We start from the raw sequence: 24,617 nt of genomic DNA on the forward strand, positions 1-24,617 counted from the left end.
TACTTTCACCTTGCATTTCGTGTTCTCCTCACCCCACAGGCAGCCAGATGGTTGGTTGTAAGCCAAAACTAAGAAGGATTTCCTCTTTTCTTTTGAAGGGATGGGTGCTCAGAGATTTATCAGTAATACAGTTGTACTTAATCAGATAGAGTCTGTCCTGTGTAACTAAGACAACCCACAGCATGTTGCTGGCATAAGCAGCTACTGTAGTGAAGTCCCGCTCGAATTACCATTTTGCATTCCATGTCAAACTGCTTTTCATTTTTTGTCTTGCTTTTGGTCAGTTGTCTTAAAAGGCCAGTAATGAAATGATGCTACAGTACAACTTCTGTGTAGTATATATTTTATATTAATCATGTTCAAAAATGATGAACACTACATAATTTAGAGCAAGACTGTCATCCTATCTATGCTACATATGTGTAAAATTTGAGTATTAGAAGCGAATGCCCAGGCTCATCACAGACCTAATTAGTTCTTTAGAGAACCTACTTTACACGCTAGCCTGTACTATCCCTATTGATGTTAAGATATTATATAATCAGCTTTAGGAAAATGCAGCAGCCTGAAAGGCTCTTTTTATGTCCCTGTGCTCATTCACTGCCTCCAAAGAGAGCACTGAAAAGCAGCCCCGTTTTACTGGGAAGTAGGCATGCCTGCTTATTTGGGTGGGAAAGTAGTAGAGCAATTGATTATCTTCAAATCAACTTGTGCTGGCAGCTGTGCTCTCCCCAGACTTCTTAATTGAGATCTGTAATACAGACTTAACAGGAGGAGCTAGATGTTCTCTTTGGGTGTTCAAATTGGACGGTGAAGTAATGGAACATGCTATTTTAAGAGTTTGGAATATGCCCCAGTTCGGGAGTTAAGTGAGCTCTCTTTCTCTGTATGTGAAGTATGCGTTTCCATTCAAACAGCAGAAGTGCCTGAGCTGCAAGCATGAGCCTGCAGCATCTCCTCTACCCTTGTATGGAAGGGCACATCATTAACTGCCTGTTTAAGCACTAACCCTTTTAATAGATAATTGTAGTGTGGCAAGAGAAATAGTCCCCTATAAAACTTAGCAATGGATGAAGTGGAATTGCTACTGTGAACTTAGTGCTATGTTAGTTTTGGTCTGGTGACCCTGAGTATCATCTTCCCCTAGAATTTTTGAAGGTTTTTTGAAGGTTTGAAGGAGTGGTTCATTGTCTTCCCTCAGAAGTAGAAATAGGAAGAGAGTTGTTTTGTTGTTCAAACCCTTGGGAAGCAGGAACCTGTCAGTGATTTCATCATCTCATTTATGGCTTAGGTGTATTATACAGCAGATACGTATCATTCAACGCAATTTGTCATCTTGTTTCCCCATGATAGGAGCTACTCCTTTAGTCAGTACTCTGGTTACACACTACTACATTCAAGTTTTTTGTTTTGAAGATCCCTAAACTCCCTGAGTAAAGAGAATTTTCTCCAAAGGAAACAAAGTATCTACTAATAATACATGAGTTTTTCCTTTCAAAAACACCCCACTTGCCCTTAATTATGCAGGATGCATGATGTAAGATGTACACTATTAGTTGTGTGTTATTGCATAATAGCTATGAGAGCAGGCCCTGTTTGAAAAGTTTGTTTCAGTTCCTGTTTGGTAAAGCAGTGACAGATGAAGGTAAAGTTTCTGGCTCAGAGAACTAGGAGACCTACATCTGTTCAAAGTTCCCAGAATTCAGGTAGCTCTAGGCAGCACAGCTATTTGTCTTATGGACACTGAAACCACAATGAGGAGCACCATGCAGGTTTTACACTTTTATTAACAAAAAAGAGCCCATAGGGCTCATACATTAGTACAAAATACAATCATGTTCCCGTATGTTAAAGTTTAACAGCATTTTTTTTCTTTTGTCTCTTTTCAACTGTTTCACAGTTAAGTTATCAAAACAAACCCCCTGCATATTGAACTGATTATTGTGCAAACAGTATTTATTTAAAGGACCAATTTCTGCACTAAGCCAAGTGTCAGAGAGCAGAATTTGATCTTGTTTTCAACACGCCTTTGAAGGACCATGTGTGCTTCCTAAGAAACACAGTTTTTTTTTTTTTTTTTTTGCAGCAAACAATCTAAGGCCACAGTTTATCTGCAAGTAATGAAAAACAACTCAAAAAAAAAAAAAAAGCACATCTTTACCCTTCATGCTTTTGTTTGCTTGACCATGGTTATACCAAACAACTAGCCAGGTAGCACACATCACCTATCAGGTATTAAAGTCAAAAAAAAAAAGCACCTAAATTTCTTTAAGCTAGTATCTTGAATTGTTAACATGCAAATTAATACACAGCCATAGTGTTTTTCAAGTAGCCATAATGGTATCTGTTTAAGGACATTATGCTTGTTCCCTTTTCCAGGTACTGTAAATCCTGCATTGATTATATGGACTTGCCATCACTTAAATAAAAAGGCCTAAGGAGCTACATCTTGAGACTTAGGTTGAAAAATACTCATTTTTAGAATGTCCTTTATAAAACATGCACTCAAATTTTGGTTAAAGCTGCATTTGCTATAGATGACAATACTTAAATTTGCAAATGAAAAAAACTAACTGCAGTTTAGAAATGTGAATCTCCACCAGCATGTCTTTTACACTGATGTAAAAGTGACTTGAGGTGAAGTGCTAGAAATTAAACAACGTGAGGAAGTCATACCAAAAGAAAACTAAAAATATATATCCATATATGCCTGTAGAAAAAAATTCCTGCTTCTTGAATGAAGACAGATTCCATTAAAAAAAAAAAAAAAAAAAGCATTCAAGCTTTTTTAAACTGCAGTTATGGATGAAATGAAGGAAACTATTACTATTCTTGTAGTTATCTGAAAGTACAAGGTTTTAACCCCAAACCTTTCTGTAAGACACATGGAGTAATTCTAACAGTTCAAGATTCCCTGTTGTATAAAGACTTGACTGTAAACATGCATATTAAGAATGCTGTGTTTCTGCTCCTTTAAGTGATCTGTTCGTGGTGGATTACTTATTCCAACTGATGCTTGGCAGGAAGCAAACATTCTACTTTAAATGAAGGCAGCAAAGGGCCAAGTAAAATCATGTGCCTTCGTTTTTAGCAGCAACAAACTCACTGTTCTAAGTGACCTGAGGAAGAAAACATTAGAATATTGCACCAAAACAAAATTAAACAGCATAAACAAACAAGGAAACAAAAAATATGGATAGCAAATGACCAGTGCAGCCCCTGACAACAGATCTATAGACAAAAATGCAGGAGTAATGAGAAGCATTGTGCCACTATCAGAGGATTTTGTTCCCCTGATGTCTGTTTCCACTTCAGTTATAAGCTATATCTATTCTGGGTATATTTATGCTTCTCCCTGTGCCTCCAATCTCATTCACTAACCACAGAAACCATTTAGGGTCCCTTTTAGAATCTTGAAGTATGCTGGAGCTTTAACAAGACTTTTTTTTGTCTCAGCTCTGAAAATAAGTGAATTTCCAAAACAGAGGTAGGTTTATAAAGGCTTCTGAATAAATTAAGTGTTGTCCATTTTGCTTAGTACACCTGTCAGCAGAAGGATCTTCCCTTGCCATGCTTCCCCTTATCATGCTATCCATAGACGTTAAGATCAGAAAAAGAACTACACAGTAGAAGAGGCCAGAATAATTCCCTTAAGAAACCCCTTGAAAGAGCGCATAGTGCATTAGCTTGTATCAAAGTTCAGTTTTCTTTTTACAGATTTGTATCTTTCATTCAGTAAATGGTTGCCTTCTTAATATTGCATAACAGTTATTCTGTCATCCATGATATCTTTAGAATCAGTAGAAATGATGAAAAAATAACACTTCACAGTTAAAAGGACAGGCTCTCATGAAACCATGTTAAGCTAGAGTGAAGATTTTGCTCCACATTTTAGTAGCGTTCTGTTCTTGGATGCAGATAGTGTGAAGTTGAAGCCCCTTGAACACCGGGGCATCATTTGGAAATATTTTCTTACCCTACATTCTGTTCTACTACAAAGTTCTCAACATCATAATTACTTGAATTCTTCCAGAGTGTTGAAGTTCTTTTTCTCTTCAGAAAATCCTTATATTTCCACTGTGCACTTTACGCAGTACGTTCACTTTTTAGAACACATTCAGTATTTTCCAGTACTTCTTATGTACCCCAAGCATAATTGTTCCTACAGCATCCTTTGTGCAGACTAATCCAGAAGATTCTCTTCCATCACCAAACGTGCTCATACCTCCTTCTCCATTTTCTTTTGCCTTTTTTGTACACAACCTTCAGTTTTGAAAAAGAAAACTGTCTCCTTTTTAGTTGCACTGTCAGCTGAAGCAGCAGAAAGGTAAGACATTCATCACAAATCCTCTTCAAAGCATGAATGAGACAGGCTGAACTTCTTCTACATCGGTTGGATGTGGATCAACCTACAGAGAGAATGTCAACAATTACTGCCTATAATTCTTGCATTTTGGTACATCTTTTTTTGGCCATCTGACAGTAAACACACTTAAGATTCAGCAGGGGCTTTTGAAAAAGTTTTTTTTTGAAACCTTTTTGTTGTTTATTTTTTTACCTCTGAATAAAGAGGTGGAGGCTGAAACCGGAACTCTTGTATGTAAGCAAACACAGGACAACACAATTGTTCCTCACAGTCGATTGGTGGTGGATAAGCAGGAACATGTCTGGAAAACTCTTCCTCAGACACTACATCAGCATAATTTGGTGGTGCTGAAACACAAGAGATATTACAGTCTAATTTAGAAGTATTCACTCACAGCAAGACAGTATATGCATTACAGTTTCCAAGACTACAAGGTCCTGTTTATTAAACACTGTACACCATCAAATTGTATGAAGTGCACTATATTCATTAATATTCTATCTAGAACTTTCATTTTAGTAATCATTAGTGATTCTGCAGACATACTACAGATGCGTTTAGGGCTACTCCAGCAACAAACCTATATTGTATCAAGATACACTCAGTAGTAACTTTAAGGTGCCTACTGCCAAAGTAGAATTCCCACCATCAGAGGTTGGTTATTTCAAGATTCAGTTGCAAGTCAGATAGAGGTGGAGACTTAAGGAAAGCTGGAGCAGGGCATCCTTACTAATACTTGTGGATTTTGAGTTAGATTTGTGTGCCTCACTTCTCTTGAGTCATAATTTTAACAGTCTACATCCTTTACTGATCTAGTCCTTGAACTGCCCCTATTATCTTTCTGTTGTAAACAGTACTATGTTGTCTTCAATACGTTACCTTCAGGGTGTTCTGGCAGGGTTAATGCCAGCCAACTCATATCCACGCTAAACTGGCTGGTCATGCTGGAGTTTCTGCTTGAAAAGCTAATACATGGAATAGTGCCAATCACCAGAGGCATTTCAATCATCAATTTCTTAGCACCAGGAATATGAATATACACCTGTGTGACAACAAAGAACAGAATAGGAATAGACAGGATTAAACCCCAATGAATTGACGTTCCTAGAAACTACCATACTGCCAATGCTGCAGGTTGTTTAAAAACTAGGAGTTTCCTCATCAGGTATGTTTAGCGAATGCTCTGACAGCTTTCATTACTTTTTGACCATTTCCTTCTTTCTACACTTTTTCTAAATGATGTTAGGAAAAATACTGAACATTTGACTCTGTCCTACCTTCCTATTTCTGACAAGAATGACTAGAAGATCCCACTCAGTTGGAAACATTTTCCCCCTAATATCCTCTGCAGGTACAGAACTAGAAAATGTTTCTGAGGAAGCAGCAGCTTATTTTCCCCATCATTCCTATCCTTCAGTTTCAGTTTCCTCAGTACCTTCAGTCTCTCTCTTGTATACTGTATTTATTGGTATTTATTGTTGTTCCCAAATTCAAAATGTAAAAGCTGCTCAGTAAGAAAGTTCTTCTCTCCCCAAATTAATGCAGTATTCAAGAGTTGCACAGGAGTTACATATTTGCAATGAGAATGAATACTTACAGCTAATGAATATTCTACTCGAATAATACAGCAGTCAAGGATAGAGGGGGACACAGGTGGGATTTTCAGAGTTTTCCCATTCCAGGTATCTGTACTCCCCGAGGCAATATGGTTTCCTCGCACATTGGCGACCATCTGACGGAAGCTTTTTGTCTTCCCGCTGGCCAGGTAAGTTTGTGTTTGGAAAATGGCAGCTTTAGGAACAATCAAGCGGGAAGAGCAATTCTCAATTTCTGCATAGATTGGTATGGCTTCCCCTTAAAAACAGAGAAAGTTCAATAAATAATTGGTATTTACCAGCTCTCCTTTGGGAATATCAAAGCATGTTATGCAGCACGTACATCATCCACAATGTTATGAGAACAATACTTGTTAGTTTCCTCAAGCTAGTTTCTTTGCAGAGTGGTATTCAGGCAGAATTATAGCCACCTACTACATTTTATGTATAAACAATGATTCATTCATTTTGAAACATTAAGCACAACGTGAACAAGCTATAAAAGCTTTATTTGCAAATTACGCACCAGTCTTCCTTTTATGTAGTGCTAACTCAATTCCAGAATATTTCATTTCCTCAAATCTATCTGATGTTATCAAGATGCCAAAGAAGCTGCTAAAGCTCATTCTTACAGAAGTGTAAACCTACACAAATGGGACATTAAAAATAAACTATATCCCCAGTTATGGTTTTACCCCATTAAAAGCATCTTGTTCTTCACATTCAGTGTACATGGCTTTTGCACGAGAAAGGACTTCCTTTCTCTTTATATTCGTGAGGGGGGAGTGAGGGGTGGGGTGAGATGATTTTTCTTGGATGAATTCATACAGCTCTTTATTACCTCCTTAACAGAGCTATTCTTTTGACTATAAAGTGCCGCCTTTACAGAGATGAAAAATCCTATTAGATGTTTAATATTTACATCTTGAAGGGTGAAGACAACTCCTCTTACCATTACAGTATCCCTTCCTCTCAATTTTGGCACTCAGAGACACTGGCCCAGAGGTGAAAAACCAACAACCAACCATCTTCTCCTGACTTCTTAGAACAGGTGTCTATAAAATAGAGGAGTTGTATTTTTTCATTTTATGGCATGAAATTATCAATCGCAGTTTAATATTAATGCATATCAATTATTGAAATTAATTCTGAAATCCACTTGGATTTGAATCTTTGTACTATGCAATGGAATTGGCATTTTGCCACCATGTAAAATGGAAACAAGTTTTAGCTATCTGAACACAAGACTGTTTTTAAACAGCAGCTGGGATTCAAGATAGTTAAATGATTTACTGGGCACTGCCACCGAGTGACTGTAATCATGATGTCTCAAATTTGTGTAGTTTTGCACTTTTTTGGTGGTAGTCTGGTAATCCACAAAAACAGACACTGCCCACTAGATGACCCATTGCCCTCTCCTATGCAATAACTCCTGGTCAACTCAACACCCTCCTTGCAGTAACTAGATGCGCTGCCTTCACACTCGTAATGTGTTGCTGAATATAAGGACTACATTCTGCTTACAGATGTCACTGCCAAAACACTTCCGTAAGTTCTAGATCTAGAGAGATTAAAATGTGAGCCAATAAAGAGGAAAAAAAGAGTGCTCAAAACATCTAACTATGCTCACATCATGATGAAATGTTAAAATTATCCTAGCATTTTAAATAAAATAGAAATTACTTATTCATATTTAAATGAATAACCATTTAGATCCAGTTGCTATCATGAAAGTGCAAGGTATAATTTTATATTATTTTCATAATATGGGTTGAGATAAAAGAATCCAGCTCATTAGCTTCTATCTAGCCTATTTTCTCATTACTTAATGCCCGATCTTTCTTATTACTCTACAGTATTTCCAGTGATTATTAGAAGCTCAATGGCTTAATGTGGCCAAATCTGTCATAAGGAAATAACTGAAAAGATCTCTGAAGCAGCTGCATGCACACACTTCATGTTAGAAAACGACACGCAAAATGGAAGGATACGTAACATAATGGCCAGAGCATAAATGACAGGCTGGGCATGATTAATACTCTGCTATAATTACTGTTCCTCAACCTACTATTATTGAAGAGTTTAGGACACTGCAGCCCTATGAATGTAGTTGCTCTGGTAAGAGTAACTACTTCACACTCGTGCATTATTATTATTAAGCCTTATTTATGCATTTGAAGCCTGCATAACTTTTTGGCAAGAGCACCTAAGCCAGCAGGGTTGTAATCAATGGTATTAAAAAAAAAAGAAAAAAAAAAGCCACTTTGTTTGCTATTCACACAACCTAAGATCATCTATTTATAGAGAAAAGCTTAGGGAGCTTATATGCATTCAAAAGTCAGAAAATGACACTCTGGAGTAACATGAAAATGGCTAGATGGCTGGGTGGTAACTGTTCATTTTAAAATTAGTTTTAATTTTTGCAGGTGGCCTTAAGGTAGGAAGGAGGAGCAGAGGACCTGCTTACCAATAAAGCTGGTGAGTTGACGTCGATATGGCTAATGACCTGAAGCTCTGTCTGTACGCTTTGATCAGGTGCTGCAGGTCTTTCCAGAATTGCTTTCACGTAGTACTGAATACTGCCATACTTCCCAGTGAAAGAGGTCACCAGAGGCCTGAAACAAGCAGTCATAAAACCATTACCATCAGTTTGTAACTCAGTTGCAAAGATGAACAGTTCCTGTATATGTGTTTACCAATTTACTTCTGGTACTTTTAAGGCCTTAGGGAAACTGTAACAAACAAGGCCAACCTACTTGGTGGTTGATTAAGACAAACATATAAAGCTGAACTATCAGTTTGATATTAAAAAACTTGAGTCAAATTACACTGAGTTCATGTTCCACAACAAGCAGTGTCCAACACAATCCCTTCAGGTTGCATTATTTAACTTACTCTTGTGGGAGTTGAAAGCTGAAGGGAAATTCGTGTCTTCCATCTGAAAGAACTAAGCTTTCCTCACCTGTAGAATAAAAACCAATAGTATATTTTAGTTATTCCAGAAATAGAACAAAGCAGAGGCTTTTATAAATTATTTATGACTGAAAGCACCCAGATGCAAGGAACCAGAAGAAGCTTTTACTGATCCCAGTGGGTTCTGGATGGGAGCCCACATTTTATTTATTCTGTGGTGTGATTTCAATGAAAAAAAATCAAGGAAGCACTGAGACCTTGAGTTTCAGTTCAGGATGCTGGCCAATTTCTAATCCAAAATGGCTTCTGGAAAGCACTGAGTTTCTTTTCTTTTGTAGCAGGACTGCGATAAAGGAAGTGATTTAGAGAAGTGATTGTCCCTCTGTACTCAGCACTGGTGAGACCGCACCTTGAGTACTATGTTCAGTACTCGTTGTGGGCACCCCGCTGCAAGGAAGATACTGGTTTGCTGGGAAGCATTTGAGAAGAGCAGTGAAACTGGAGAAGGGACTGGAGAACAAGACATACAAGGAATGGCTGCTGGAACTGGGGCTGCTGAGTCTGAAGAGGAGGCTGAGGGGAGTCTTCATCGCTCTCTACAACCACCTGAACGGGAGGTTACAGCAAGGTGGGTGTTGGTCTCTTTTCTCAGGCAACACGTGAAAGGAGATGAGGAAATTGCCTCAAGTTGTGCCAGGATGGGTTTAGATTGAGTATCATGATGAATTTTTTCAGAGGAAGGTCAGTCAGGCATTGGAATCAGCTACCCAGGGAAGCAATAGAGTCGCCACCCCTAGCAGTATTTAAGAGAAGCACGGATTTGGCACCTAGGGACGTGGCTTAGCTGGGGACTTGGTCGTGCCAGGTTGATGGCTGTACTTGATGATCTTTAGGGTCTTTTCCAACCGAAATGATCCTATAATTCTCTGACAGCAGCTGATCTACTTATTCAATAACAATTAAGCTACCTTCTGTACTAAAAAGCTGCAATTTAAGGCCAGCATTACTATTAGTATTACTAATCTCAGTGCATTCTTAGAGGGCCTACTGTAGTGGAGATTTAAGGCCTAATAGTTACTTCTCCTACAGGTAAACTTGGGAAGTATTTCACCCTTACATGATGAAATGCCATTTCCCTTTAGTTCTCCAGTACTGCCCTAACGCTGCAGCATTTGTGTGATGGTTAAAGGTGTTTCTTTTAAGTCACTCCAAAAGCAAGCCGGCTGCTTGCAGAGCCTTTCACTGGTGACTTCAGGTGCTGAACACTCAGGTGCCTGAGGTAATTTGCAAAGAGGTAACCCATGCACCCAACCCCGTGAGAACTGCAGGCTGTGTTTCTGGACCTGTGGCTCACGGTGCAGCAGTTCCTGCAGAACGGCTCAAGTTGTAGGGAGGCCTCCAACCCCATCTGGCTCCAAACCCTACCAGGGCAGGGCCACCACCCGCTGGCCGGGGGCCTCGTGAAGTCCTTACCCACCCCCGGGGATGGGGCACCCCCAGCCCGTCTGTGCAGCCTGTGCCGGCGCCTCCCCACCCTCTGCGGGCAGCATTTCCCCTAATCTCTCAGGATAACCCCAAATCTCTCCCTTTTCGCTGACCCCACCCCCCCACCCCCCCGGGGGCCGCTCCCCGCAGCTCCGCTCCCCCCCAGCCCCCTCCCCGCTCCCCCCTCTCCCCCTCACCTCCGCGCGGCTCCCTCAGCAGGCTCTGCCGGACATCCAGGTACCGCACCTCCGCCTCCCTCCGCGGCCCCACCGGCCCCGCCGCCGCCCCGCCGGCTCCCCCCGGGGCCGCTCCTCCTCCTCCTCCTCCAGCAGCCGCCGCCGCCTCACCCCACGCCACCCGGGCCCTTCCCGCGGCTTCGAGGCGCAGCCCACGGAGCGGCAGCGGCCCCGCCAGCTCCAGCAGCACCCGGCCGCGCACCGTGTCCCCGCTGCAGTAACCGCCCGGCCGCGCCTCGTCCTGCAGCACCAGGGCCAGCGCCCGCACCGCCCCGCTGCCGCCACCACCACCGCCGGGCCCGCTCCCGGCCGCCGCCATCTTGGCGCCCCGGCTCCCCCCCGGGCAGGCCGCGGCCGCCGCCGTCGGTGCCTTTAAAACCCGCCCGGCTCCGCCGGAGCCCTCAGCGCCCGGCCCCGCCCCTCCCCTCCCGGCCCGGCCGCCTCCCATTGGTCGCCCCGCGGCTCCCCCGCCTCGCCGCTCGCTCGACCCCCGCTTGGTGGCGGCGGAGGGGGCCGCGCGTCACGCGGCGTGATCGCCGCCCTCCAGCCAATGGGGTAGGGGGAGGAGGCGCGTGGACAGCGCGGCGATTGGCGGGGAGGCTGCGGGGTGGCCAATGGAGGGGCGAGGCCGCCACGTGCGCGGCCCGTGGGTAAACAGGCGGGGAGGGGCCGGGCCGCGGGGAGGGGCGGGGTGGGGGCTCCTGGGCGGGAAGGGCGGGAAGGGCGGGGTGAGGGGTGAAGGGTGAAGGGTGAAGGGTGAAGGAGGGGATGGGGATGGGGATGGGGATGGGGATGGGGATGGGGATGGGGATGGGGATGGGGATGGGGATTCGGATTCGGATTGGGATTGGGGATAGGGGATGAGGATTGGGATTGGGATTGGGGATAGGTATAGGTATAGGGGATGGGGATGGGGATGGGGATTTTGGGGGCTGAGGGTTAGAAGCTGGAGCCCTGAGGGGGGCCCAGGGCCATGGCGGGGCTGCATCCTGTCAGCAGGGCCGGGGCAGGCACTGCGCTGCCGTCGGGCGCAGGCTCGGGGCGGTGGGACTGACAGAAAGCAGAAACTGAGGCAAAGTCAGGCGGGGTGTTGCCCCCTGGTTTGCCTCAGGGAGGCCGTGCCCGGCCCTTGATCCCCTGCCGGATCCCCTCCCTCACCGGCTGGGCCTCAAGCCTTCAGGCTGTGAGGTGGCTGTGAAGGGCCGCGTGCCGCTAGGCCTCAGTAGCGCGGCCGAAGCCTTTCCCTACAGACTCTGCACATCATACGCGTCAAATCCACCCACGAGCATAAAGTAAGGCCGGTTTTTCCCAACTCTGCGCTTTACAAGTTTAGGAGAGCCCCCAGCACCTGTAAGCTGAGTGGCACCACAATCTGTGTCCGTAGGGGGATAAGGGCTGTGTGGTTGGAGCCATGGGCACCTGCTGTGCCTCACAGCACCACGCACGTGCCTGCACCGGCGGGTTACTGCAGTTAATTGAGTTTAGGAAGCGCCACGCTGGGTCATCGCCTGAGTCCGCAGCAGGGCCTCTCCCTGAAGGTGTGTGCAGGGAAGGACCTGCGGCGTTCCCCTCACTGGCAGGAGGCATTGTCCTGCCCGAGTCACCCGCGTGCCCGACGCTGCCAGCAGCTGCTGCTTCCTGCATTTTTCCATCCCTCATGAGCACTGGAAAGGAGCAGCCTGGTGCTTCCCCGCTGACTCAGGTAATTACCGGAATTAGTAAAAAATGGCTTCCGCACTCAGAGCCTTGGCTTCTAAGTAACTGACGTGATGACCTCAGGGTTCCTTAGGATTCGTGGCATGCCTTTGTGATATCCTGTCCCCTGAAACCTACACTCACGTTCAGAATTACTTCTGAGAGGAAGAACTTGGCCTTGCTGAGGGCCACATAGGCCTTTGGAACACCTTTCATTGGCCATGTGTGAACGCACAGCTTGGTGTTAATCAGTAAGAACGTGGGGACAAGTAACATGATTCCAGATGGGCTGAATTCAGACTTTATCTAGATTGTTGGCCACAGGTTCCCCTGCTCATGGTGAAGAATTATGTAACTAAAGAAAAAAATGCTGTGATGATTCGTTGAATATTTAAACAATTTTTGGATATTCAAGTTCCTTTGTGCTTTCTGAATTAGTTTTCACAGAAACTAACAAACGTTTTTATCATATTTGGGAGCAGAGCTCTATTAAAGTGTTTCTATCTTCTTTTTAAAGTTAATTAAACTAACAGTGCTTGATTGTCCTGTTCCATATGAATCTTTTTCCATATATTAGCAAGTTTCAGGTTAGTTTTGTAGCAAGCCAACAGAATGTGCTTGGACAGATATGCACGCAGACTACTTGCTAAATTTGCTTACGTACAATGTATGCAATTTCTTGTAACTGATTTTGAAAGTATTATAAAAGGTAAAAAATCAAAATTCCACATCTCCATCTTTTCCCACGAGTTAGATCCTGTATAAAAATAATTAATGCTCTTTTAGGTATTACACGCCCATTCAAATTTTGCCTCCCATTATTTCCTTGCAAGTGCCAACGAGCTAGATAGGGCAAGGAGTGACCGTGGACAGTTGTGTATAAAAAAAATGCACAGAATCAGTGAGAGTTTAGAAGCTTGTATGACTTGAACAATTAGATCACAGAAGATACAGAGAGTAGGAACGCTCAGTCACAGTCAGATGCTACTTGTTCCAGATATTTCTTACCCCTTTGATAGGCTTTTTTTCGGCACAACTCAAAGACCAAAACTTCCTTGTTGAAATTATCATGCGGTGATTGACTGTTTTCTCATCCACCCTTCTTGAGAATACTTTTTGTGCATGAGACATTTCAACTGACCAACACAGTGAAGTCACAGCATGAATGATGGAAACTACCACACCACTATTTTAGTATCTGATAAGCCGGAAGGAAGGAAGAAACAGCAGATGAACACTCAGACTGTATTAGTGTACGTGTGACTGGATGCATGTGTGTGGGTGTATGTGAGAAAGAGCAAGAGAGATTCAAATGCTTGATTGTCCTTTCTATTCTTTTATTTTGCTACTTTATTCAGGACTATGTAAGAACTAGCTGCCTCAGCAAGCTAATTAATGCACGAGTTCTGTAAGAGTAAAGAATACAAAAAGAAAGGTCTCACTTGAGCGTGCCCTCAAAGCTGTGATCAGCTCTAGCAGTAAGGCTGCGATCAGCTCTTATCCTGAAGGCGAAGGAACTAGAAGAACATCTTTCTGCAGCAGCTGGTAATATCCTAGCTCTGATGGTTAGTTGACTCCTGTGGTCAGATCACTGAATTTAGAGGGATCTGGCAGCTTAAGTTTCTAGACGTAATCGTTATTTGCGAATCATCTCAGTATGCACACTGAAAATAGGCTATCAGGGCTGGAGCCTGTCAGAGGAACTTTTGAAGGTATCGTATGGATCCCAAGTCAGCACACAGAGAAGGACAGCTGATTAACAAGTAATTGTATTTTGTGGAAGATAACAAGAGGAGAAGTGGTCTTAGCCACTTAGTGACTTCTGCCAGGAACATCTCTTATTTTTCAGGGATCCAAGCTGTAAGTGGGAAGGAAGTGGAAAACGTGGTCAGTGTTTGCTGTCCTCTTCCTACTAAAGACAACTTCTTACTTACGCTGAGCCAACACTCCTAATCATGAGTCATGCACCAGCGCTAGGAGGTTGCCAGTTAAACCTTTCGGATCTTAATCAACAGCCTGGCAATTCTGAGAGCGAACAGTTATTTCTGCTCCTGGAAGAGGGCTTTGAGAAGTGTCTGCCAACAGCTACATCACAAACTGTGGGTTTATTTGAGATTGCTGTACCATAACATCCATTCAGGTATCTTTCTTATCCAGTACCAAACATGACAGACACCACTAGTGACTACGCGCTGTATAGTTCAGTGGAATAGCCGTGGGAAAGGCGTTACCTTAATGAGAGCCTCACAAATGCCCTCAACAACAGTTGTGCAAACCATTGTGTAAACCATATGTACTGGCCCAGGGCTCAAAAACAGCATGTAAACCCCACACTGACCTTTGTTCTGCGTGCTCAGGAGGGTTTGCCCACGTACCTGGACATTTATCTGTACAGTCAGCTCCCTCTGTGGCAGGCGTTAGGAAGTAGTTACGGAAGAGGGCAATGTCTACACCTGAAAGCAGGTGGTAGGGGCTCTTTCAGGTTCCACCAAAGCCCTCAGAACATAAGGCCTTCTTGCAGATATTCAGAAATCCTCTTTCTGGCTTTGTTTATGGAGTCAGGACAGGGAAGGATGAGGGACTGTTCCTTTCATTTCCTAGTTCCTGGCCTTTTACCAGTGAGTTCCTTTATCAGTACTGTGCCAAAAACGCAGCCCTGGAATGGAGTGTGAATTCTCTGTGGTGCTCCCAATCAGCGCAGGAAGGTGACAACTGGGTGTTGGTGACACTCGCTGTCACGTACAGTCTTCTATTGCTTTTATTCTATTACCAGTAATTGAAAGGTCAGCCAAATTTTTCTTAGACAATTAAGTGACATTTACACGTAGGAGATTGCAAGGAGCCAGAGATGCTTTTCCAAATGCTGCTGCAAGCACAGTCTGATATGTCACCACTGCCAAAGCGTTAACACCAGTGAGCGTATTTTTAAGTCAGGCTGGACGTGGCACATTCAGAAAAGCCAGCACTGCTACGCTGGCCAAGGACTCTCTAGATGTGTGCATTTTATCTTGGCAGGTGTTTCTTCACACAGTCCTTCAGACAAAGCAGAATCCCCTTGAAGGCCAACAGACCGGTCTTAATACAAGATTATGTATGGAAATGGAAAATTATAAGTGACAGGAGGACGGCCAAGGTTGGAAATCTGGCCAAGGGGCAGAGTAGGTTGCGTTTGTGGTGGCTGGGACCCAGCGTGTCCAGGCTCATGCACTGAGTGCTTGCCTCATACAGCCCCTTGCTACGATTACCTTCAGGACGTGGGAGAAGTGCGTCTCATCCCTGGTTCGAGGGGCTGGGCTTACAGAATGGTTGTGCAATCTTGGAAGAGCTGTCTCCTCTGTGAGTGGCAGCACAGCGCCAGCACGTTCCCCCTCGCCTGCAGGGAAGCAGTTTGGGGGCCTCCCAGGCCAACGATCTCCATCCCAGTTCGTAGCCCAACACACAGGGGCTGCAGTCCAGCACATCACCGACCACCGTGTTGTTTCATGCACTGGTAAAGAAAACCCTGCAGTGCCCTGCTGTTTGCTTCGATATTTGTGTCATGGGTCAGGCTGCAGGAGCTGTTATGGCTGGTTCCTTACATAAAAGGGATTTTAATCCAGTGCTCTTCAGGCAGCATAGGGCTGCTTGAGGGTGGCTTTGAGTGTTTACAGCTACTACAGGCTCTGCAAGGAGCACAAGTAGAGAAAAATGGATGTGGTTAGAACATCCCCTCATCCTGCTGTCCCCTGAGGACAGAAGGATTTATAGGGCTTCTTGGCGCCGGCACAATTAGAGTGGCCTTCTGGAAGTGCTTCTCTGGAGAAAGAGCTTCCTACAATTGTAAAGTGTACCCCTCTGCATTTCAGTGACTCTGACTTCAAAGCAAGGTGTTCAGAAATGCTCCTATAAATATCTGACAAAGAGGGAGGATACAGATTTCTCCTGTTGAACCAACTCTGAAGCAGCAACTGCATTATTCATGTGCGGCTCATGGTTTGGTGTTTAGGCTCGACGGAATGAATAACCAGAAAGTGAAAGGGGAATTAACAAACTAATTTATGTTCTTATTTATGTGCTGCTTTAGCTGTTCCCTACTGCTGGCTGTAACTTGAGGGTTTTGATTGCTTTGTAAAGTGCATCTTTTTTATACTTGGACTGAAAAAACTTGAACTTGAGATGAACCCAAATCTCATACCAGAGTACCTCACTCTGAAGGGAAATGCAAGTCTGGATCTGAACTCACCTTTTATTAGAGCACTCTCGTAAACAGGAATGTGTGTGTTGTGGTGACTACTCAGCCCTAGCAATTTGCACCAAGCAATGGCGTGGGATTGTATCGCTGCAGAAGCACAGAAGCCATACCCAACGCCTGGAAGACGGTTCCCAGCGCGCCGTTTGCTGGACAGTGGCTGGCTGAAGAAGCCTCCCTGGAGGCTACCCGTGGCTCTCAGCACGGTCCCGCAGTGCAGCCGTTAATGACAGCAGATGTGTTGGTGTGAAGCAGATTTTTTCACAGCACCCTTTCTGATTGCTGCTGTTGTTGCCCAGGCTTAGGAAAGGGATGACTTCAGCAGAAAACAGAGATAATGGAATGCTTCATGCTAAGAGGGAATGTAGGGTAAGAGCTGCCATGGATGGGAAGTGGTGTCAGCAGCCTGAGATAACACGAGTGGTTGGTGGGACAGGAAGCAGCTCGGGATCACAGTTGAGCTCTGCTAATGGGAACGCATGCTTTAACTTCTGACAGCGCTACTTGGCTTTTCCTGCTCTTTCCGCATGATTTGCCATGTAGACCCACACATGTCCTTAATAGATGGATGTGTCATGAGGTGTTTATGCTTGATATCAGACTGTTGTGTTACAAGAGAAAGGATGATGTCAGGGGTGTTGTAGAAACACATTCAGATACTCTACCTCATAACCAAGTAGCTTGGAGTTCCATGACACGGAGCCTTTTTCCTTGTAACACCAAGGAAGGGTTTGGAGTTTGTAGGATCTGCCCAGAGTTCAGTCCATCTAGTCAAGCCTACCCAATAGCACAAGCTGCTAAGTTTTCCTTGAGTGCTTTAGATCAAACTTAAAGGCCAAGCCACCATTTCGCTTATCAAGTACTTTCAGTGCCTAGCACAGGAAGGGAATGGAGGAAAGTACGGTGTTGGCACTGGTAAGGTCTGGGGAGGTAGGGTTTCCCTGTGTGGTCCCACCAAGAAATCAGCCCTGGATGGCAGAAGGCAGAAAACCAAGCACACTCTGAAACACCCCACCTTCTTTCCCTAAAACCTAGTGACCAAAACAACCTTGAACCTGTAAGCATATCCTTGGTGTCACAAGAGAGGACAAGTAGCTCCTGCCTCCCCTTCAAAAAAATGCCCCCACTGATGGAAGCTGACTGACAAACCTGGGGGAAAAATCCTCTTACATTTACCGGTAACCAGCTGATGCTGCAGGGCACGAAATCTAATTATTGTCTTAGGGCAGAGCCTCACCTTTTATGAGTGTGTCCCATTATGGAAGGGAATCTCAATCTCTCAATTCATTTCCCAGGCCCTGGGGAGACCGGGATGATTGGAGTCAGATCGCGCTCCCCCTTCATGTGCATGCAAGCAAAGACTGTCACAAACACTGGATCAGAGCACGTAGCCTAGAAAGACACTGAATTTCATCTTAAAGGTACCGGGAGATGGCAACACCATTATTCTTTCTAGTCACCTCTGATTTTTATTCAGCTAGCTGCAAGGAAATTATGTCTCGATTCAAAGTACAAACGATAATGCTATATTCTAAATAGCAAATTGTTGTTTTGCTGCTTTGTATGAGATCAGATCAAATCACTCACACTGCTGAATGTGGACTTTTCTAGAGATCTAATTTTTCTAGCTATTTTTCTTGCTATTTTTTTCTAGCTACTCTCACAAATGTTTCCTTTGAAAAGTTGAGAAAGTTGAATCTTTTATGTTGCTTATCGTGAGGCCCATTTCCCTAAACCTGGAATTCTGTGTTTAAACTTTACCAGGTGTCTTTTTTAAAACCATTAGTGAGCTGACCACATTTTTAAAATATTTAAACATTTATTGGAGAAATTTCTTGTTAACTAGTTCAAGCTGTGATTAAAACAGAAATGAAAAAGCTTGGCTGACAAAAACTGGTTAGGCTTGCATTTCCTTTTAAAAAAAGCACATGAATTCTTAAATGTTAGGACTTATTATCATTTCAGTTACTGCATGTGTATGCATTATCTGTGTGTTATAGACACACGTATATATATGCAGCTATGCATATATGCATAAATATAAAAGAAGAGCACACATAAAACTCACTTGCTACAGTAACTATTGTTGTGGAAGCCAATAATGGTCGGCTAGCAGTGAAAAGCATGGGAGATAAGAACACACTTACTATTAATACTGTTCATTTTTAGAAATGCTCACAATGGGGCTCCTATTTTGACATTTTCTTCTGAAATATGAAGTATTAGGCATTGTCAGAGCCAGGATACCGGTCTAGATGGACTTTTAACTGCCTGCTGTAGTGATTCTTATCTTCCTCTGTAGGGTGAATTAGAATTCTTTGGATCAATGGATGTACACAGTCTTTTCTTGTATCAGAATAACATTACACATCCTCTTGTCATTATAACACACTGGAAGATTATTTTCAATGATAATGACAAGACCACGTCAATCACGGGTCTTTCGTAGTGGGAATTTGCCTCTTATTGCATCTTTCACATGGCAAAAATTTCCCTTTTTTGTTCTTGAATTACCATTCAGAAGTTGGTAGCCAAATGTTTGGAATTTAAAAATGAGAAAAAGAAAATGTCTCATTTCTGCTGCCAGCAACGCTCTAAGTTATACAGGCATTAACTTCTCCTGTGCATCCATGATTATAAAAGTGGCATAGGCGAAGCCTACATTTTGTTCTGCTTAAACATCTGTACAGATCAAAGCTTTTCCCTGATAGACACTATTGTTGAAAAACATTAGTATGCGCTACCTGTATTTTTCCGTGTTCAAAGGAAGCAATCACAGAGCACTTCATTTATTTTACTAAGAGCTCAGTAAATGCTGTGCTGTTGCCATTCTGCAAGGAAGGTATTTTCATGTAGAGGTATTATCATTAACAGATTCTTTTCAAATTCTAGGAAAAGTGTCCTGTTTTTATTTGGCATTCAGAAGACTGAACACTTTAAAAAAATGATTGTTTTAAGGCCTTTCATTTCTTTCATGCTTTATTTTTTTTTTTTACTTAATTAAGCAAACTGGAAATTGCTTCCTTGTGGACATGTTCTTCTAAGCCCACTGTTAGACCCTGGACTCAGTATATAACCAATAAAGATGCTGACTAATGGTATCCTCAGGATCTGAAAAAAAAAGTGGAAGTGGATTACAGATGATGCCAACTGTACAAAAAGAAAAAAAAAAAAAGAAAAAAAAATGCACCAAGAAGTTCTCTGTTATAAAGAGCAAAGACTTAGCTCAAATATTGATAGAGACCCCAGTGTAGGTGGCTGAAGTTAGACAATCTGTATCATCTTAGTGTCTCTGGAGGGCAGGGAGCACTTTCAAATGTCTTGGATACTGCCATGCATTCAGAGGTCAATCTCACTATGAAATTTTAGGAATTTAACCCACATTTTCCAATATTAGGGACAGGAGCACAAGTCTTCCTGATACTCAATACAATTTAAATGCCTAAATTGGGAAGATGATTTAGAACTGGACTCCTATCACCTCTGCTTTGTGCATTTTCTTTATCTTAATTTTGGTCATTCTGGGCATTTTTTGCTTGGGACTATTTATCCTTCTAACAAATAACCAATTTAAAAATGACAATTGATTAGTCTCTTCTAAGTCTCCAGTTTTCATACTTCGCTAATCTATAAAACTTCCCAAGAAAAAATGGTGTCTTAATTGCAGCATTTTGCACCTTGACATTAACTGTGTATTTCACTCATGGCCAATTTAAAAATCAAAATAGAAACTTTGTAATAGTCTCCCTTTACAGTTTGGGTTATGAGAAGCTGAGAATTCCCTTAGGCTTGATTGATAAAACATGGCATTTATCCTATTCCTAGGATGATGTTCAGCAAACTTTATGACAGAGGGAAACAGCTGGTAAAGTGGGTTCATGGAAAGGTGAAGGTAATATAGACATAAAAAACAAGAGGATAATGATTTTAAAAGGGATAATAGTTGTAATAACACCATTAACCTTTTGCTTCAAATTATTGAATGTGTGGTCTCTTCAGCAGGCTAATCAAAGGTTTGCATTAACTGCAATGCAAGAGGAAGTGGCAATATACAACCTGAGGTGATTTTTTCCCTCTTACAATTATTCACTATCAAACTCTTACTGAATAAAAAAAAAAAAGAAAGAAAGAAAAACCAACCCTTTGGCTGTTGAAGACCCCTTTCAGTTTTGAAATGAAGATGACTTACTTTCAGAGGAAACAAACTCCAGCTTCCTTCCTGCCTTGTAAGAGCTGGATTTTACAAAGGGAAAAAAAATAAATAAATAGATGTTATTTGTTATAGATACATAAAAAATTCAAGTCAGAGATGTAAACAGGCAGCATAATGCTGTAGGGCAGACTGTCAGTAAAAGCTGTCTGCGAGCTGGCTTTGCCTGTGTGGGACCGCACGGAGGAGGGTCAGCAGCAGGGACGCAGCTCAACGGAGCCGTGTGTGGTGGCGTGGGGGGCATCCCCTCATGAACCAGGCGCGTTACTGCAGATGTCGGTGATGGCTCACCTGGGCCATGGGGAGCTCCATGCTAGGTCACTCTAGGTGTCTGAGCAGCTAATTGTGCCTGATCAGTGAAAAGCTGCCTTTTTCGCTTTCATTTTACATGCATGAAGGGCTGGCTAGCAGAGGCAGACTGTGCTCTGACAGTTTATTCAAATGCTAAAAGGCAAATGCATTGATGGTGGAAAATTGCCACAGATGATGGAAAAGCTCCTGGTGACTTCATGGGATTATTCAGGAATATGTCCAGTTAGGCAAATCTGCTTTGTCTTATCATTTCCTTGGTGATGAGCTTTATTGTTCACGTAAGGCATCTGAGGTGTGCATCAGAGCACCTTTGGTGGGAAACCTGTGTTCTGTGTGCGGTCACAGAGAGAGAATCACCCAAGTTAGACACCTGCAGCAAGGCCGTCTGACTAGCTTGCAACGAAATGTGTCAATCTAGTATGAAAGGAATAAGTGTAAAAGGAAGTTTGCGCCGCTCCTCACTGACAAAACCCCATACTATTAACAGCCCCCTTCTGTGGAATCAGGGGATGGTGAAAGACTTCAGGAGCAGTGTGCCTTGAATTTGAATTAGCCAGATTGAATTTAAAATCAACAAGCTGAAAGGGCCTGAGATAAGAAGTCAGAACATTCAGAGGAAATGAGAACTGTTCCGGGAACTAAAGGTGAAAGAAACAGTAAGTCACATTAAAATTATTCAGCAAGAATAGAGACACCTTTTCTTTTCCTCGACACCTTTTCTTAGAAGTCATCTATAATCAGTAACCTTTCCCAGACGCTTTGCCAGGCTGTTTTTAGTAGCTCAATCCTTTGTTTCAAAACCACCCATTGATTCAGTGCCCTAAGCGAGAAGTAATTAAGGTGGACAGAAATCTTGCCTGCTGTATGGATGTATGAGGTGTAGAAGAGCGAAGGACAAAGGGGAGTGAACAAATTTTTCCAAAAAATAGCTCCTGCAACATGCGAGTCCGCTGTAGTATGTTGTTAAATACACGTGCATGGAGATAGCAGCTGTATTCGTCTTCCTGTCTATCGATCTGTTTGCTGCCATATACACACATGCTGAGATACATACGTGTGTGTTCCTGGGAGATAATGAACTGTTTAGGCAGTACTTTGTCAGAATATCATTTAAAGAGTTACATCCTTTTAATGCACAGTAGTTTAAGCAAACTCCAAGGTTCTTACTCGGCAATAAACCCATTAAATCATCTTAAATACCATGTCATAATGACAATTTGATGCCACCAGATGTGGCACTAGGGATTTTTTTTTAAATGCTTTCCTGCAGATACAGCTTCCTGAATTTTAAATTCTCTAGCCTGTTTGCACAGCTGTTAGATCACAGAGCTCTGCCATCTTTTTGCCTTGCATCAGTTATTCACTAAATCATGTGTGGTGTGACTACAAGCTCACTACATCTCTAGTGTTTAGGCTCATAGCCACTTCCGTCTCATAAAGGCTGAATAGCTGAGCCATACGGGAGAGGCTGCGTGAGCATTAAAACCCAGGAGCAGGATCCATTCCAGCTGCGGAGCTCCCTCATGGGGACATTTCCGAGATGCAGTCAGAGCACTGCCCCTCATACACCCTTTTTAGCATCCTGGGTTCGTGAAAAATACAAACGCCTGGCCCTTTCCTCAACTTTTCTCACGTTGTCAGCCAAGAAGGCAACCGGAGTGGTAGTACAGCACCACTTTGACACCAGAGAGCTTTGGGAGAGGGAGCACATCAACAGGATACTAGTAGAGTCCAAAAAAATCACACACAAAGAAATATTATTTAACACAAGTGCCTATTTAAATAGTGGAGAAGGATACAGGAGGCTGTGGAAACTTGGAGGCCAACAACAAAAATATGCTAAATGAGGAGAAAAAGCATGGGGGATAGATTATTTCCAGAAACAACACCTAGCCCACAAAGTCCCATGCTTCTGGCTCACAGAAACAGGCAGGGTGTAAGAGAGGTGCGTTGGCAAGGTCTTGGTGTGAGGTCATGAGTTTTGTGCAGTTACGAGTGGTAGCAAGTGGGATCACATTGCAGGCAGAAGCGTTGATGGTGGATTTGGTGCTGTCCTTTAGCAGGTCAAAATCTCTGTCTGTGACCAGGGGATATTGCTGAGCACTCTTCCTGAGAGTGAGAAAAATCAGCACAAAGCACAGAAAGCCCGGCTACCCGTGTGAGCCAAGCAGCCCCTGAACTCTGCCTGAACGTGAGTCTGTCCTGAGCTCCGACAACCCTGAGCTCCTGTCATTGCCAAAGGATTATTCAATCCTGATTTAACGTGCATTAGAAATACTCTCAAAAAGGCTGATTGAAAGCCTGGTGGAAAGATTCCCATTGACTTGCATAGGGTTTTGGTTTGATTCGCTGTTTGGCTTTGGGGCTGAGACGCGAATGTTTGAGCAGCTCTGTACTGAAGAGGGCATGCAATGCTGCCTAGATTACCCTCCAGTGAAGTGTAATATTTGATAACATCAGTAAATACAAAACAGAAACAAAATGACAACAGCATTTGAGCAGCTTGTGATAGCAAATGAGGTGGAAAAGTTAAATGGATATAGAAAAGGATCCCCAGAGGTTGGATCACAGCATGCTGCTGGTGGGAGCCCGGTTGTTTCTATCCTGCTATCAACATGTGGAGCTCTAAATCTTTTTGAATCGTGGATGAACAGAGATTTGCTCATAGCTACCTTTTCTCTTATTCGTATTGTATAGCCTGTCCTACCAGCAAACAAATAAAACCTTTGTGCCAGCTACAGCAGCAGTTTACATGGAAAACAATGAAGCAATTTCAGGCAAGTATTAAATGTAATTTTGGCTTTTTTTTGCTGTCACTTAGCAGCTCGGAAGAGGCTCTGCACTGATGCGCAGAGACTGGCGTGCATTACGCAAACTCCTATCACAATCTCATTGACTGTTTGTGGACCCCCATATCTCTCTGTTTCCATCTGTTGTTTTATGTTTTAAGACTAAGTTGTTTGGAGGATGTCCAAATTCTTTTCCCTTCTCCAACTTCGGTGAAGTACCTGCCTGCCTTAGGCTCCTGCTGTAGACAGTAGAGAGAGAAGCTTCTCCAGAGCGACTCGCTGGTGGCCGGGGCACTCCTTTCTCTCCCTCTCCTCCCCTCCCTCCTTCCGCCCTCTTCCTCTGACCCTCTTCCAGGGGTTTTGTAGGGTGCCTGAGTACATTGCTGCAGCTGAGGGCCAAAGTTTGATGGGGTGAATTTGGGCTGTGCTGCTTTCTTAAGCTGGTGATAACACAGAATTAAGATAAGACAGACTGTAAGGAGTACAAATGTGGGATCTGCCAGTTTCCTGCAGCCCACGAGTGGGCAACAGCAGAGGCTGCCATGTCTCAGTCTAGAAAGTAGCTCGTGGCTGACACAGTATTTCAAGAGATAACAAGGGAATTTCGAGCTTATCCAAGAAAATAGAAATGACACAGAATATAAATAAGCAAAACATATAAACCATAAACCCAATCCTATTAAAATTAACTATGTTTTAATTTCTGAAAAGCATGACATGTTGGTGTTAGATGTACTGAGCAGGAAAAGATTACATGCACCATTAAAAGAAAATGTTTTCAAGGGCCC

The 24,617-nt window shown here is 43.2% G+C and overlaps 2 protein-coding genes and 1 long non-coding RNA gene across 9 annotated transcripts in view; 1 reads left to right on the forward strand and 2 right to left on the reverse strand.

The window, feature by feature from the left end:
- Positions 1-24,617, forward strand: part of LOC311442865 (uncharacterized protein) — a gene marked incomplete at its 3' end in the record, with an annotated part of 65,429 nt that overhangs the window by 4,691 nt on the left and 36,121 nt on the right. For 3 of the 6 annotated variants that reach the window (XM_084532550.1, XM_084532552.1, XM_084532551.1), the window contains exon 1: positions 11,566-12,297. In XM_084532550.1, coding sequence (XP_084388676.1) covers positions 12,007-12,297 — 291 coding nt within the window. In that variant the 5' untranslated portion in view covers positions 11,566-12,006. Of the gene's footprint in view, positions 1-8,387; positions 8,440-9,212; positions 9,503-11,516; positions 12,298-17,813; positions 17,940-24,617 lie in introns of those variants that run through there. The other 3 variants (XR_014696917.1, XR_014696919.1, XR_014696918.1) reach the window with 3 other exon arrangements.
- ARRDC4 (arrestin domain containing 4) lies at positions 1,770-10,941 on the reverse strand. Its single transcript, XM_084532537.1, has 8 exons — positions 10,557-10,941; positions 8,857-8,923; positions 8,429-8,576; positions 6,914-7,016; positions 5,964-6,220; positions 5,246-5,408; positions 4,559-4,713; positions 1,770-4,409 (listed from the first exon to the last, which is right to left on the reverse strand). Exons 1-8 carry the CDS (start codon positions 10,912-10,914, stop codon positions 4,353-4,355), a joined length of 1,308 nt encoding a protein of 435 aa, XP_084388663.1. The 5' UTR covers positions 10,915-10,941; the 3' UTR covers positions 1,770-4,352.
- Positions 19,523-24,617, reverse strand: part of LOC311442866 — a 33,392-nt gene continuing 28,297 nt past the window's right edge. Inside the window, exons 5-6 of one of the 2 annotated variants that reach the window (XR_014696920.1) lie at positions 20,708-20,751; positions 19,523-19,629 (exon numbers count right to left, since the gene is read on the reverse strand). This is a non-coding gene — a long non-coding RNA (uncharacterized lncRNA). Of the gene's footprint in view, positions 19,630-20,707; positions 20,752-20,783; positions 24,270-24,617 lie in introns of those variants that run through there. The other variant, XR_014696921.1, reaches the window with a different exon arrangement.

The sequence above is a fragment of the Aythya ferina genome (assembly GCF_964211825.1).
Source record: "Aythya ferina genome assembly, chromosome: 11".
Taxonomy (NCBI): domain Eukaryota; kingdom Metazoa; phylum Chordata; class Aves; order Anseriformes; family Anatidae; genus Aythya; species Aythya ferina.